Consider the following 16,365-nt stretch of genomic DNA (forward strand, 5'->3'; position numbering starts at 1 on the left):
CGCACAAAAAGTTTGTAGTCCTTGCCTTATTGCCGAAAATAGATAGAATTAGGTTAACGAAGACGCCACAAACGAAAAGAAGGGCTAGAGAACCTGCTGCTCACCCGCGCCCCCGCGCCCTGCAAGGCCGCCCCGAAACCGTGCCCGCCGCCGGCTCTGCTCCCCCCGCCACCCTTGGCGGCTGCAGAGCCGGTACCAGCGGCTGAGACTCCTGTCACCATCTCAGCATCCTTTAAGCAACAACGACTACGTAAAACAGAAGGGAGAAGGAGAGGAGGGGGGAAAGAAAAACGAAAGAAACCCCTTAATATAAACAGTTACGCTATGGTTAGGCTCTTGCTACATACACAAAGAATTAGAACTACGTGGCTACGAGACTATGTCAAAATGCTACGAAAAAATGTGATTTGGAGAGGTTTAAAAAGAGGGGGGGGAACCCATCAAGAAAATAAAACGAACAAGAAATGGATTTTATATACATACTTTTAAATCTGTTGTTTTTATAGTACAGCAGATTCATGAGATGATGAGAGAGATTTTAAACAACCTAAGTCCGTCGAGTGCCACCTCCAGTTTGTTTGCGTTATCGGTGATGATGTAGTGCTCAAAGTCTGATGAGATCACCCAAACGTGGGCCCGTTCAGAAACTTCGCCCCGTCTTGCCCGGACATCCAGAGAGACTCTGCAGGGAGGAGAAGGCAGAAACAGGACACGGCGGAAAGTGAGAATTAAACGAGGTCAAGTGGGATTTTTAACAAAACCCGCCACGTGTCTGCAAACGCTTCGCGAAGCCGCGGCGTGCTCTGATCCACACCAAGGGTGAATCCGGAGCGACCCGGCTGAAATGCAGAGGCGTTCCCGGGACGGCCGCCGTGGGAGAGTGTATTTCATGTATTTACTGCTCTTACTTTCCAGCTCCTTCCCGGTGGAAAGCAGCCTGCCAGCTAAGCCTGGACTTCAGGCAGGCAGCGCGTTCCCAGGCAGGCTGGGGTTAGCTGTGTGCTAGCCTGGTTTAGGAACAATAAAATGCGACTTGATATATCGGAAAGACAAAAACTGTTCCTCAGGCATCTGTTACGCCAGGAATTTACAAGGCTTCGGTAAAATGAGTTTTTTCTAAAGGCTAAAGTACTTGAAAGGTAACAACTTTTACATGGGCACACTGCAGCAGTGATGATTTATTTTATAACAGAGCCTTCAGCTTCTAATGCTCTGTTCCTGCTGGTGCTCAATGTTGAGATGGAAATAAATATTAGGGGACCGGCTCTGCAGGCAGCCGCTCGCAGGGCTGGCTGCGGCAAGGAATGCATCCCGGTCATGCGTTTTTGGTGACCTCCAAAACCCATCCCCAAACGGCCGTGCCCAGGGTGAGGTCCCACCAGGGCCCCGCAGGTCTGTGGGAACGGCCGGTCCCTGCCCCGGGGAGCCGCAGCTCAGCCAAATCCATCCTCTGCCGCCGCGTCCTGGCCCGGGGAGCGGGGGCAGCCGGGGCGGGCGAGGGACCAGGCGCCTCGGGATGCGCCGCCGCAATAAAAATTTCAAACTCATTGGTCCTTGAGGAATTAATAATAAGGCTCATTTCCTCCTCTCAAAATCTATTTTAATTAGTAATGAGCAACATTAAAAGCACTTTCTGTTTTTAAGTCATTAATGGTTTGAGTCTTAATACTGGCCAGTAAATGATGGTTACAGTTTGATGTGTTGTGGTAAGTGTAAAATGATTACAATACATTAATCTGATGAACGCTGCCTTCATTGCAGCGTTATTAGCGTGAATTATGATGTTCTGCTTAGGTCTCCAGCCGGCGTTGTGTACCACCTCGGTATGACAAAGGCTGACGGCCCAGAAAACGTGAAGGATACTGACAAATTGATCTGTGAACATACACTGATACGTGCGAATAATAACGGGGATTAAAGCAAGAGTGCTTATGCCACTTTTTTCTTTCCCATAAAAAAGTACTACTTGGTGGAGCAAATCAATTGACGGAACAATTTCAGGTAATCTTGGGTGTATGCGGGTAGATGAGGAGTAAACAGAAAACCCCTTTATCCACTAGTATTTAGGTGTAAATCTGGTTTTAGATAATTTAAAACCTCCAAACATTTTCCACAGTTCCCAGCCCCTTGACTAACTGTAATTCTAATTCCATACACCAATTTTGAACATAAAACATGTGACATTGATCAGGTAGAGCCAGGCAAAAGGCAGAGAAATAAAATCTGTCACGTCCATGACGTTTGTCTGTATGGACTAAGAGCTCTAGAGGTAAACCTGTGCCACTTAATGGGGGTAACTTCTGGTTTTCATTGACTGACTTGTCTCATCTACTCTGTTCTCGGTGTACGAATATTTGTTTGCAAAGATGAATATGCCAAAGGCCAAAAAAATAAAAATAAAAAAAAAATTAAACATTTAATTAACTTGAGCTTAGTTCAAAGGGTAGGAAACTGGCAGCGATCCAAGGATGCATTACTCAGGTAATGTCTTTAATTTAATTTGCTTAGGTTTAATTTTTTTTTTAATCTTGATAATTGCTCTATGGTTACTAGTTACAATGTTATCTTTTAGCTGTAATATTTGGTACAGCACTTAATAAAGAATGATGGCTTCTCTGTAATAAAGCAGTGGGGCTCGCCTATTTTTAGACCAGTGCCTTGGTAGTGGATCTATACTCCCCATCGGGATGCTGCCAGCTTGGTCGTTTCCCCACAGGTTTCGGGGATCGCTGGGTTTTCTGCAGGGTTTTTGACTCTCCAAATTATTGCACCAAGTGTCATGAACATGGAAACGTGACTTTTTGGGGGTTTAGCTCCCGATCTGCCTTCCAGTTTCCAACCCATGAGATTGATTTGAATAATATAAATCACAGAAAGGAATGATTAAAGGCCAAGGAAAGACGAAATGAAGATAAAAAATTGTTCACTTAAAGTAAATATAGGGGAGATGGTAGTTTAGCACAAAGTACAAATGGTATATACGGTAATACCTCCAAGTGAGATGGCAACCAACCATGTGTAACGTTTCAATGGTATCCATTTGTAAAAGCCGTTGCAATCAAAGGTCCCTAAAATTGTACAATTGTTAAGTTCATCAGTGCTCTATACATGGGAACAGATGATTATTAATTTTGGCAAGAAATTATCAAAGGACTTGAAAGACTGTGCTGCCAGCATGAATAGGTATTTCCGAGAGCTGTTCTGGTCACCAGTGGCTCGGTGTGCTGAACCCTACGGTTACCTTTCCAAGACCATAATCTCATTCCCCTGGTTGCAAAAATAAGCTTTGGATTTTCCCTTCTTTAGTTTTAAACCAGGGTTAGTAAATGGACAGGGTTAAATAAATATATATGTAAAAAAGACTACGGGATTCTTTGCAGTTATTGGGGGAAATTAAGAGGCTGCCAATCTGCAAGTCAAATGCAAAATCGTTCTTCGGAGAAGTGTTAGTGCAGACAAATCCGGATACCCAGGCTTGCACCTCATATCCTCTTACTTGAAAAATCGGGAGGTTGCCGAGGCCAAAGTGCCCAAGTTTTCAAGAACAAACAGGTCTTTTTCTTTAGGTGAAAAATGGAAATAAGAGGTGTTGTATAGTGGTGAGAGATGGCAGTTTAAATTGATGTAGCTCTTAGCGGAGCAATAATATCCCGTGTTTGGTACCAGCATTGATCTGAAGGGACTGTCAAGTCGCTGGCGTGACCACAGGAGGGGCAGGACCAGGACGGGAATTGAGCACGAGGGCACAAATGGAGGCAGCAGGGGTTTTTTTTGTCTTTTTGGGTACTGGTTGCTTATGCAATAAAAATAACACAATTTCAGGAGCTTTTGTCTGCACTACGCTCCCGCTCCCCCCACTCATCCGATTTGGTCAAAGAGTGAAATTCTCCGCTCAGTTTGAGGCATCTTGGGGGAGCCCTCTGTACTCTGACATCTTTACCACAAAAGAGGGAAAAACATCAAATATTTTTGCTGAAAAAAAGGGAACCAACTTCAGAAGTTGCAGTTTTTCTGTTTGGGAGACTGACAGCCACCAAAGAGGTCCAACCACATTCATGCTAACACACACAGGTAAAACAGCGCGATCTGAAAACCAGCATGCAGCTTTGTTAAGCAAATCTCCGTTGTCCGTAATTAGTGAGATTGCAGACCCACGCGGCATTAAAGAATTACTTTTCTAATGACTTGACAACAAACCAGAAGCGACTTACTTGTAACCTGCAGATTTTAGGACTGTTAGTGATGTCGTACCCAGCTGGAAGTGACCCAGGGGGTTGGCGTCCACCCCCCGTCCACAGGGATGCTGCAGTTACAGGGATGGGTGGCGGGGAGCGGGACAGCCCCGTGGCCAGCGGTGGGATGGCCGTCCCCTTGCTGGGGTGGCTGTGGGCAACCCTGGGGTCCCGCCGGCTGAATTAATGAACCGCTTTCTTCCTCGTTTAGGCAGGAGCAGGGACTGCTGTGTTGTCTGCAAATGGGCCCATCAGCCGGGATGGGTGGTTGGGCTGATACAAAGCCCGTATAGCATAAGCAGAAACTTTAAAGCCCGTAATTATTAAATTATTAAATATCTCCTTTTGAAATGTGTTGAGTCTGGACTACAGAAGGCACCAGACAAGCGTTTCCAGCCGAGCTGGCACCTGGAGCGGCACGCCAGGCAGCTGGTTGGCAGCGCCAGTGGGTTGGGAATAGCTCTAGCAGGCTACAGCAGCAAGGCGCTACGCTTGCCGTCAGGTCATAATTAACAAAAAACCCAACATACCCTCCCCCAATGTCATTAAACAATGAAACCCACCCCCTCGACCAAGAAACAGGGGCGGCGGCTCTGGCGCCAGCGCGCGCGGTACTTACGGCGATCCCATGGCCGAAGCCGGAGCCCGGCTGCGGGCTGGCGGCGCTTATGTAGTTACCCACGCCGGAGTCCTGGCTGGCCGTGCCGTAGAGGTCCGCGACGGGCCCTGGGCTGTTGGCCCCGGGGAAGCCTCCGGGTCGGGCTGGGTTGGAGCCTGCCGGGGAAGCGGGTGCGCCAAAATTCGGTTGAGCACTGTAGCTATTCAAGACTGGTGTGCAGAGAATAAAGCTGGGTATGAGGCCAGACGCCGGGCATGCACCGTTATTACAAAGCCAAACACCAGAATAAACAGCCTAGGCCCAACTTCTAACACTTAACCAAGGCCATGCGATAGGAGAGCAAGTACTGGATAAGAGTCAGCCCGTACTACTACGAAGCTTAGAGCTCCAAAAATATAGATATGGATATATATAAAAAAAAAAGAACAATCATTCAACACACTACTGCAACCAGAGACTGGAGGTGCTCATTTTCACCAAATTATCACAAAATATAATAGATATTTTTCAACATCTGACTTGATGCTCATGCAGTAGTAACAAGTTCTCTAGGTCTGGGCACGCCGAGACAGCATTCACATCCCATGCAAACTACAAAGGAACTAGTTTGAGACTACACATTGTGGTAATATTGATATTAAAATGTTGACAGCAAATAACTTCAATCGCGTCTAGTAAAATCATTTTTGGATCCATTCGATACTTTTGAAAAAAACCCGCCCTTTTAAATTAGTAAGCTGTAGAAATAGTTCAATAGTTGATTTTGTTTTTCTTTAAATGGTATGGAATTTTTTTTAATGTGACCAAGGAGAGTGTTGTTTTATTTATTTTTTTTTCCTTTTGATTTGGAGAGCGAAGACCTACCTTCGTCTCCAAAACCACGCTTGGGACATCAACCAAAATTAAACAAATAAATAAAGATCAAAAGCAAAAAAGAATTCCAGAGGGTGTATGACAACTCACCTCCTAATGTGGAAGTAAAAGAAAATTTTATTTTTTTCCTCCCTTTATATTTTGTTTTTGAGACAGAAAAACAATGTAAATAAGAATGGTACTAAAGAATAAATTTAGATATTAAAGCATGTTAGATGATCAGGCTTCTGGCATTTCTCACAGTTGCTCTTGGATGTAAAATTTATGAGTAAGAGGTTTCAATGCAAAAGAAAAGTTAGCGGACTAGGAGGAGCTGGATGGAAATGGCTTGCGGGAAGCTGGAGCTACACCTGAGCGGTACTTGCAAGGTCCTTCAGGAGCGCACGGAGACTTGCCTGCCCGCACCGTGACGCCCAACTACCATCTCACCGCACCCCCGCCGCGTGCAGGTACCGGCAGCGCCGAGACACACACTGCAAACGGCTAACAGCTGGCCTTGAGCCTCCCGGTTACTCAGGCTGAGCGCGCTTTTGCAAACGCGCCTGGGGACGGGACAAGTCCAGCGGCGGTGACGAACACCGCAGCCTTCCCTGGGAGGCACCCAGCCAGGAGCCCCGGCCGGGCTCTGCAGGCAGCAGTGCAACCAGGTGCCCGACCCGCGGCAGATCCCATCGCCTCCACGTTCAAGGCTGCGCCAAGATTTCTTCAGCCTTTTCCTCTGGCTGCAACTTCCCGCGTATCTTCATTAAGCACTAAAAAGGGTCTATAAAGTTTGATAGCCTGCAATAACCCTCTGCCGCTAGCCCGCAGGTCAGAGCCGCGCTGACTGACTGCGGGGTTTTACTGGGGATGGAAACCAGCCCGGGAGAAAGCCCTGCTCTCCCGACAAGGGCAGCCCGAGGGAAGGCTTTGGTGGCACCTTCCGTGGGCTGCGGTGGGCTCAGCCTGGGCTTGCTGCTGGGCCACCACCTCTCCTGCCCTGGCCCCTTCCCCCTGCACCGCTGCCCCAAGAGGTCCCCATTTGTCAAATGAATTAATTAACTCGTCAAAAAAAGTCAACCCGGCAGCTGTCGGCTCTGCAACGACAGGAGAGTAAATTTTACAAAATAAATGATTTAATGCAGCTCTGAACTAGTAGCAGGGGAAAGTAAGTAGGACATCTAAGCTAGCAAGTTAAAAGAAATAAGGCATGAGAGAGTAAACAGATTTTGGAATTCACTGGCAAACAAAGCACCTTTTTTATTATTAAAGATTAAGTGTCAAGATAACATTTGGCCTTCTCGCTCATGAAGAAAAATATCCAGCTGAGATGTTCAAAAGCCCTTTATTACTATAAGCTAGCACTTTTTTCCCCTTTTCTTCCTTCTGGTTCAATAAAATGGATGCGAGTTTTACTGCCAAGTCACACAGAAAACCCAGTTGGCCCCTCTGAGCAAAGGCAGGAGCTTGGCAGAGGGACACGGCAAGGCGAGGGGGATCCTGTTAGTAAAACACTCCTGCGAATCTCCGCAGCAGCGCCAGGAGCCCATCGCACCGCTACCGCCTCGGGGCCAGGAGCAGGGACCGGCCTTGGCCCCAAGCAACTGCCCATGCGATGCCCAGAGCCACCCACCACCGCATCCACCGCGGGAGGAGCAGCAGATGCTGCTGAGCCGTGGCGATGCCGTGGCTAACAGGACAGACAGACATACACCGTGGCATCCCGAGGGAGTTCTGTGTCATTAACCCAGAACCGTGCATGGGTGGCGAGGGGACATGCTTTGCCGTGTCCTGAAAGCTTGCAAAGAGAACAGCAAACGGAGACCGAGGAGCCACGGAGAGATGCTCCGTGCCCCCAAACATCCCACCCCGGCCACTGTCATTTACATCTCTAAGAACACTGGAAACGCTGGCTTTAATACATGCAGAAAGAGCTGGCAACTGGTTATTCAAATGTGATTGTGGGTATGTACCGTAAGAAAAAGGTAATTTTCTATCCACTGAACATCAGCTGAATACTCCACCCTGCTCACAGGAGTGCCTGTGGAAAAACGGGCACACCAAAAGCACGCCCGCCGCTCCATCGCCCGGGAGCTGCTGCGTGGAGGCTGGGGAGGCCCCGGCACCGCTCCGCACCGCCTGCGGAACAGCCGCCTGCAGAACTGGATAGAAAGGGCTGGAAGCTTTTACAGAGACGACACTTTGCTCCAGACCCAATCAATGAAACAGAAAAGCTCTCGTAATTACTAGGAGGCTAAGCACTCCTCAGAAAGCTGTATTTTAATGATTCACTCAGCCATGGTGAGTTGCTAAATATTTGTCTTCCTACAATAGCTGCACATAAGCTCACCTGGAGCCAGAGGCACTTTTACCATCGCGTTGGAACAACAGCAAAGGGACCTTGAACGACTTTCCCAACATGCAAAATGCGATGCATTCTGATAAGAAATAGCTGGAAACAAATTTGTTTTACACAAACCTGGAATAATCTGAGGTTAAAATGAAGCAGAAAAAAACTCCCCAAATCCTCCAGACTCTGGATACTGTTTCAGTCCTCAAAGAAAAATTAAGGCTCCTTGGAGAGATATATCTTTATGACAAAGTTCCCGATGTCGGCTCAGTTGCCGGAGGAAGCAGAAGCTGTCCACGGCTGCTGTGAGCTGCAGGAATCGCAGAGCACTAAGATTAATGTCTTGCAGCCTGGAAGGAATCTGAGACTTTCCCCTGGCCACTGACATCCTGCGGTCAGAACGGGAAATAATTAAGGGCAGAAGTTCGGAAGCACGTTGCTGGAAAACTGGCAGGGGATTATGCTGTCCCAGGAGAGGGGAGGGAACCACGGACCGTGTCTTGATGTCAGTCAATGGAGACCAGGAGCAAAGCCCAACCTCTTGCCCGGTCCCAGCGGAGATACTGGCCAAGCTGACCAAGTATCTCCTGACTTTGAATTGCCAGGAGGACCTGGCTGACTGATTCAGTGTTGCCTGGGGGTTGGCAGGGCCATCTCCTCCCATTCCAAGGACTGCCAGCACTCAGGAAGTCCTGGTGGTAGTCAAAAGCGCCCATTTCCAACCTGCTCCGAAAGGTCCAGGTCCAATTTACCAACCAATTGCACAGGAAACTGTCCTGCACCGGACGTTTTCACAGCTCTGAGACTGCGGCTAAGTGCCTCCAACTCAAGGGTTTTCTCTGCACATAATTTACAATCCCAAGTGTCACCGGGAAGGCCTGTGATAGATCAAGGTCAGAAGAGATGTGGAAAAGATTAGATGTGTCTGTAAGTCACAACTAACCAACTTTTATCTTCTTCAGCCCCAACTAGCCCCTGTTCTCTGGGTTACAGGAGCTCCTTCCTATGCCTGTGGAGATCAAGAGACAGCAGCCAAGAGATGTGGCAGTGATGGGAACAGGGAAGTTTAATATAGTGTTTGCTTCACTTTGAATTCGCTGTGCTATTTCTTACGGAAAAGGCTCTGAGCCAGTGAATTTTGATCAGTAAGTGAAGGTTTGCCTGCAGGCCAGAGGGACAGGCTTTGGGAAGCCTCGGGCTCTACGCTGCCCAGCACCGTGGTGGCTTGCAGAGTGCTGAAAAGCAATGAGGGAAAGCGAGATGGGGCATGAGATGCTGAAGCAAACGTGGGTTCATAAAGCAGCCCCGGAACAGTCTTTTTTTTTAATGCAAAGCGTTGGTGATGGTGGAGTTGGGATCTGCTGCGCACGGCTGGCACAGCAAGAGCCGGACCTTGTCGGAAGGGGTGGTTGGGAGAGCCACGACAAACATCAGTGCTGTCTCCATCTTCCAGAAGTGATGGGAGAAGACAGAGAAATGCCACTGCTGACAGGGCTGGAAACGGATAAAAGGACCTTAGACTCGGTCCTTGTGGCCTTGCCACAAACCATTGCCAATGTTTAGTATTTCCAGCGGTCAGGTTTTGCTATTCCTGCGTGGACACGGTGAAGCCAGGGTTTGCCGCACTTCTTTGCTGCAGCACGCGCCCGCACGCAGGGTCTCGTCTGAGGGACGTGTTTGGTGCAACCATGCACGTCATGTTCACTGAGCCCTCTCCTCTGCCCAAGCTGAGTCTCCTCAAAGGAGAATCTACTGAAAGTCTTTCTGCTAAAATAAATATGGAGAGAATTTTAAGATGCATCCATAATCTCAAGACAGCGCTTCAATGGGCAAGGCTGTTTTATTACTAGCTCATCTTGGCATCCTTTAGCAGAGCTGTCTTTATCCACATTTAACATGCATGTAAGATGCTTCTCGATGCAATGTTCAGACAACAAATGATTTATGCCGCGGAGCCGAGAGCTGGAGCCTGACACGCGCCTGGCAGCCCAGCTTCACGCAGAGGCAGGAGGCTCGCTGCTTCGAAATGCTCTGCTGGGAGCAGGGACGGAGCTGGCTGGAGCTCGCTTATCAAGTGCCTTCTCCTGCAAACTGCCATGTTAACACAGACCCTGCTCATACATTAATCCGCCTTCAACAAGAAAGGTCACCGTTGAAAGATAAACTCTCTTTCGATGAACTCTTGAGAAATTTCTAAGTCAGGATTCATTATGACATTTGCCTTAGCGAACGGCGTATTACACTAACGAGGATCCAAACATCTCGCTGCGGCGAGAGGGCAGCTGGGTAAAGCACAACAAGTTGGATGCTGAAATTCCACCCAAAATAAACTCAATTCAGCCATGAATGATGAAGGGAAAGAGGAGGGAAAGGGAAAAGAAACATAAGGATTTTGACATTACTGTCCTAGAAGGAGAACTTGCACGGTACCGGGCTGACAATCAGTCCCTTAGGGCCTAGGAAATTAGACGTGATGACAAAGCAACACTTTTAAGCACCACTAAAGTACGTTGTATTTCAAAGGAAACAAGCCAGGCGAAATACATACAGAGGTGTAAGACAGGCACTGGACGGGGACGGCTGTCCCCCGCACAGAGCCCACGTGGAGCCTTCCGTGACAACACTCTTCCCTCTCCTACAGCACCAAAACCCAAAGGTTTAAACACCATTGCAGGGGGAGGACTGGCTCCTACTGCAGCCTCTTCACTGTTAACTACTGTGGTTTTGCCTTTTTTTAACACATAACAAATATGACTATTTCAAAAGTAAAAAAAAAAAAGAAAGGTGAAGAATAGCACAAAATGCGGTTAGAGAAAGTCGTGGCTGCCTTCCCAGCCGCGGTGCACAGGCAAGCAAAACCTCAAGTCTGAAAGAAACCACCGCACGATTTACTGGATTCCCTCTTTGAGAAGAGGCAGGATACTTCAGGATGAGATATAGTGCCGTGTTATCGCAGCCAGAAATACATTTTGCACTTGAGAGAGCAGCTGAGAACAGAACAGAGATGGCTGGAGCCGCCCCAGCTTCTCCCCATCCACAGGCGCCCGCGTCCCCCTCCTGCACCCTGCAGAGACACAGCCGCGGGTAAAGCTGGGATGCCGCGGCCGCATGCGCCCGCCCCAAGGTGTGCGTCCATCAGTACTAAACCAACGCTCCCGGAGACCAGTCCAACGACACTCGATCGCTGCCTGCACCTCCCGAAGAGGGCTCCTTATCCCTGGGCAACAATTCACGCGGGCGAGCGGCTCTGCAGTTACTTCTGGCAGGGCTGGAGGCAGAAGCCAGCCACAGACAGGCTGCCTTTCAATGAAGGTGCTCCCCAGAAAGCAGATCCTGTTGTCTAACGCCTCTGGGGAACACAGCAACATGTATAAGGCAAAAGAAAAGAATGAAATGTAAACATGCATGCTTTATGCATCAGGTTATCAGTTTATTTTTTCAAGCGGAGCAAATGGAAGAGGCCGCCGGGACAGAGGCAGGGCGCAGGCGGGCAGCAGGGGCTCGCCCTGCATGGCCACCGGCACGAGGGCTGGGGAAGAGCAGTCAGTGCTCTGCCCAGAAAGGGACTGCCCTCCCTCTGTACACCGCGACTTCTTCTAAAGCAGCTCCTTCTCGTCAGAAATTCACTTTTAATCTCACGCCAAGCATTTTCTACACCTGGTGCCGGTCACCTCCAGCGCTTCTTTCCTCCAAGGTGCTCCTCACTCCTGCTTTGTCCCACCAGCTCCGGGGTGGCTTTCCGTACAAACGGGCTTCCTGACAACTTGTTGATCCAATGCTCTAATTTCTGGATGACTCTCTCATCTACCATAAACAGCCACGCACAATTTGGCAGGCATTTCTACCATCAGTGTTTATGATAATAACTACACGTGCTTGAAAGCAGCAGGAAATTTTCAATATAACTACCATTAAGACAAAATGCTTTAAATCAAAAGCCATTACCCACTACCAAGACTCAAAGCTCACAAGATTAGGCTGTTTTTCTCTCTTTATGAAAAATTCATATAACATACTGCAAACATCATCTTCCAGCTCGAAGGACTAAATGATATAATAACATTGAGAGCTGCTGACAGGGATGGAAATGGGCAGGGGATGGGGGCACAGGGCAGGGAGGTGCCGTTTGGCAGCAGCCCGGCGGGGGCAGCCGATGGAGAGCAGGTCCCCCAGTCCCGTCGGCAGCAGCGAGGGGACGGTATTTGTCCCCACGCACTGCTGCCCGTCCCTCTGCCCACGACGGGTTCAGCAGAGCTGCAAAGCAGGGTCCCAAGCAGCCCAGCTGGGACAGGGAACGACACCACAGTCTGCAGGCATTTAATTTGAATCACTTGGGATTTTCTGCTGGATTTCAAGAGAAGATTTTCACAGAAGGAATATCACCTGTTATCCAAGCACTCAAGCCTGCCGTACCGCCTTTGCAACAACCCAAGCACAAACGCTGCAGAGGACATTACAGTAAAACGATGGTGACTGGTGCAGGGACCATCGCGCCCTTCCTTGGGGATCCCATGTGTCCTGAAGCATGAGCACTAATGGCCACGTCGTAGCATGCCTGACGAACAGACCAGCAGTCACAGCGTGATGCTGATACTTTAAATAACCAGCCACGGTACGGATTGCGGGAAAACTTCAGCACTGCATGCAAATCTTGCATCATTAGTGCTTAGAGCCTTATAAATATCATTAGCTAGCACTGCACCCGTGTTATAGATAGCTTGGCCAAAGCTAATTCTTTGTGCATTCATGGCTGAAGTTAATGGGAGCTGGTACCTGGCTTTTCAGAGATGCTAACAACCAAGATGTGATTTACCCGAGACTGGATGTATAAATTAATGCCAGTCTGAAATAAGACGTTGGCGCTCCTGGTTCTCGGTTGCTTGTTCAGGCTGCAACAGCGCACAGGCACAGCACTGAGAATTGCACACTCACATTCGGGCTCTTTTTTGCTATACCAGTCACCGCGTACAGCTCCAGCTAGAGGCACAAACACGTTCGTTTGTGGTCAGGCTGAACTATCAGAAGCATCACTTTCTTGTATCTGCGCTTCTACATACAGCGGTGTTTTATGTCTGAGCCAGCACGCAGCACACCTCAAATTCAGATCAATGCTCAAACTCAAAAACGTCTCAGAAATAACGAGCTGGAAACACACAGATATTCTGGAGAGTAACAATGTACAAACTACTCCCTGAAACAGAAAAAGCTGCAACAGAAAGTGGGAGACACACCAGAAAAACAAATAGCCCCAGCGTTACAATTAGAGGTGCCACTTAGTACATCTCTCGTGGGGACCTGCAAGGCGCAGCACTTCACGCCGGCACTTCCCAAGTAGACTTGAAAAGCAAACACCTCTCTGTAAGAAGCCTGTGGCAGACAGAGCTCCTCTGCAAGTGTTAAGAGCCGTAGATATTTTGCTTATGACAGCCAGTTCGGTCCTGACTCTGGAAAATCAAACCACCAGCTTTGTGCCTCCCCTGTCGCCCCTGACATGGCTCTGTAAGGGGGAGCAGCCGGGCAGCCCCGCGTTAGTGGCAGCAGTTGTCCCTCCCCTGCAGCTATATTGGCCCTGCAGGGAAAAAAATAAAATAAAACAACTGTCGGGCTCATCAGTAAAATAAGTGGTGATGAGGCCAAGAGACACCGAGAGCAGCTATCTGCCGTAACAAGGTACTATTTGTACGTTATTTTCTATCTGCAGTCACACTTTAAAAGGTTGTTCTGCCTCTGCAGCCCCTTCGGAAATGGCTTCACACATCAAAATATCGCAGGGATAACGACAGAAAGCAGTGGGCGGTGAGCAGGCTCCCGGCTCAGCAATTACTGCTGGAAGTGAGCGGAGCACGGGGAGGGAGCGCTGCCCAGCCCCATCCTCGCTGCCGCCGGTGCCCAGCCCCGGCGCGGGGCTGCCGACGATTCTTCACACCCCGCGGACCCCCACCTCGCAGCAGCCCGAGCTGTTAGGAATCGAGCTGGCCATGTCGGTGTGATAATGGCAATTGGGATCTTGTGGCAACTGTTCCTGACGCGGCCCCAGCGCCAGTGCGGATGCTGAGCAGGCGGCACGGACACAAAAAGCAACTGCTAAGCTACCTTAGGTGAGCAGAGAGCAAGAACTGGGTGGTTTCCACAAGCCTGGGCAAGCTAAAAATTCAACTAGTGCAGGTGTTTTAAAAACCCACCACTGTCCCTCTCGTGCATGCTGCAGGCACGTGAGCAGCACCTGCTTCTCCTAAATACTGCGGTTAACGCATCCGAAGCATCAGCCACGTCTGGAAGCTGTTGATGTGCACCAATTTGCAGAAGAAAAGACACAAAATTCAATGTATTCAAGCCCAGCTTTTCTAAGTGCTGCAGCTACAGAGCAGGACAAATAAGTGCACTTTCCAGCTTGGCTGTAATTTTTTGCGAACGATCAATATTTATTGCCTAATCACATTTTCCATATTGCAAGTTAGCGGTGTCACTCTCGCGCCGGGCCGAGTGCTACACGGAGGCCACACAAAGCTTCGCTTGTAGAAGCTGCAATCAGGGAGCCAGCTCTTGTCACAGCCTTACAAAAGGATTTCCTCTCGAGCAGCTCATCTTTAATCATTATAAAAGCACAGAAGTTTAATCCATTTTTGATGTAAGCGCTAATAGCTTTGTGTCCTTGAAGTTCAAAGTGGTCTTCGTGCATGTCGCTAATTAGCCGAGCAAGCAGCCATTCAGCTCCCTCTCATGTTTCTAATTAGATCCTTAACAACAAACAAATGTCGACCTTACAGAGGCTGTGCTACGTTTCCCTCCATTAGTTAAACAGTTTGGGAGGGATGAGGTTCCCACTCGCCTGCAACCTGCCCCCCCAGCACAGCACTCGAGGGTTTCGGGCCGGGGGCACTCGGGTGCCTCTGCTGCCCGTTGGAGAGGTTCCACCTTACTGATGGCGTTTCCCAGGGGTGCCGAGCACCCCGGGGCCGCGGGGAGCGGGGGAACCACCCCACGGCCCCCCCCGTGCCCACGCGGCCGGCCACGGCCCGGCTCTGAGCTGCTCCGCTGTCCCTCCCTGCTGACAAGGGATGCTCACCGGCTGCATTGAGACAAGCAAATAAAACAGAGAGGCAAATAAACTCTGACCCATTAGTCATCTTCCTAACAGGTTTCTCTGTCAATTTAACTGGTTTTACAGTTAATTTAAAATCTGGTGTGCTTTAATGTTTACCGACTTTGCATCAAATGCTTGGGACTGTATTCTTCCACTCTTTTTCGGCGCTTGTTTGTAATGTGCCGCACCAGAGCCATTTCAGCAGCACCACGCTCGCACTTTCACATGCTCAGGTTTTCGGACAAGCTCTTTGCTCAAGCCCTGGCCCTGCAGCCGGTGCTGCTCACCAGAGAGGTACGGGCAGCGGCAGGGCCCTGCGCCCTCCCTCGGGCAACGCCGGGCTAGGGGGGATAAATGAAGAGATTTCTGCATCAGGGAACTGCTGCCAGCGCCCTTCTCGTGCACGCAACTCGGAGGGGGGCGGCTGCTCGCTGTTTCGCAGGATCTGACCCCAGCGCTGTACCTGCTGTCTGTGTCTGCACATTAAGCTTTAACACTTATTACCATCCATCCAACTGGCAAATAAGGGCTAAAGCTCGTGATGCTGTGCTAACGCAGACCTCTCTCTAATAATTTTTCTATTTAAAATGAAGGAAGAGCCGAGCCAGGCGACGCCGGCGCTGTCACCTCGTGCTGGGTAACACGAAAGCTGTTGCTACTTTTACCATGGGCAACCACATCTGCATTAATTGTTTACCACAGCCCGGACAGGTCTTTTATTAATATTAATGAGTAACAGGGAACAAAAGGCCCCTTTATTTTTAGCCTACTCTAATTGCGTAGTAATTACTCATCTACAAAACAAATGAGCCGAACTCCATTGCCATAGCAACAGAAACTCTGGCCTCCCACTGTAGCACATTAACTGGCTATCACTCCTGTTAATTTTAAATTGAAGCCTTTTGTACAATAACAGACAATACAGGAGGAAAATGAAAACAAAACCGGGTCTTTGTTTCACTGCATATTTTAAGTCGCTGTAGCAGGAGGGCATTGCCCGAGGGCACCTTCCCGCTTTTGACGGATGCCCAGGGGCTGGATGGATGCTCGGGAGCACAGGGGGGTTATCCAGGTAACAGAAGAGAAATCCAGCTCACGAACCCCCGGTGCTTTCTGTGCCATGAGCCTCTCCTACGGGAGAGCCTGCACCAGGCGCCTGCACAGAGAGGTGCTGGGCACCCTCAGCAGACCTGCCCGGCCGGCCAGGCGCCGAGGCCGCGTCCCAGCC

At 49.3% G+C, this 16,365-nt stretch overlaps 1 protein-coding gene across 11 annotated transcripts in view; it reads right to left on the reverse strand.

Moving 5' to 3' along the window:
- Positions 1-465: 465 nt before the first annotated feature.
- MSI2 (musashi RNA binding protein 2) overlaps positions 466-16,365 on the reverse strand; it is a 259,928-nt gene continuing 244,028 nt past the window's right edge. For 7 of the 11 annotated variants that reach the window (XM_087752372.1, XM_087752377.1, XM_087752374.1 and 4 more), the window contains 3 exons: positions 4,852-5,060; positions 2,991-3,068; positions 466-682 (listed from right to left, as the gene is read on the reverse strand). In XM_087752372.1, coding sequence (XP_087608498.1) covers positions 3,027-3,068; positions 4,852-5,060 — 251 coding nt within the window. In that variant the 3' untranslated portion in view covers positions 466-682; positions 2,991-3,026. The remainder of the gene's footprint in view (positions 683-2,990; positions 3,069-4,851; positions 5,061-16,365) is intronic. The other 4 variants (XM_087752379.1, XM_087752376.1, XM_087752380.1 and 1 more) reach the window with 2 other exon arrangements.

The sequence above is a fragment of the Nipponia nippon genome, unplaced genomic scaffold, assembly GCF_047370975.1.
Source record: "Nipponia nippon isolate SJK-2023a ecotype South Korea unplaced genomic scaffold, ASM4737097v1 scaffold_15, whole genome shotgun sequence".
Taxonomy (NCBI): Eukaryota; Metazoa; Chordata; class Aves; order Pelecaniformes; family Threskiornithidae; genus Nipponia; species Nipponia nippon.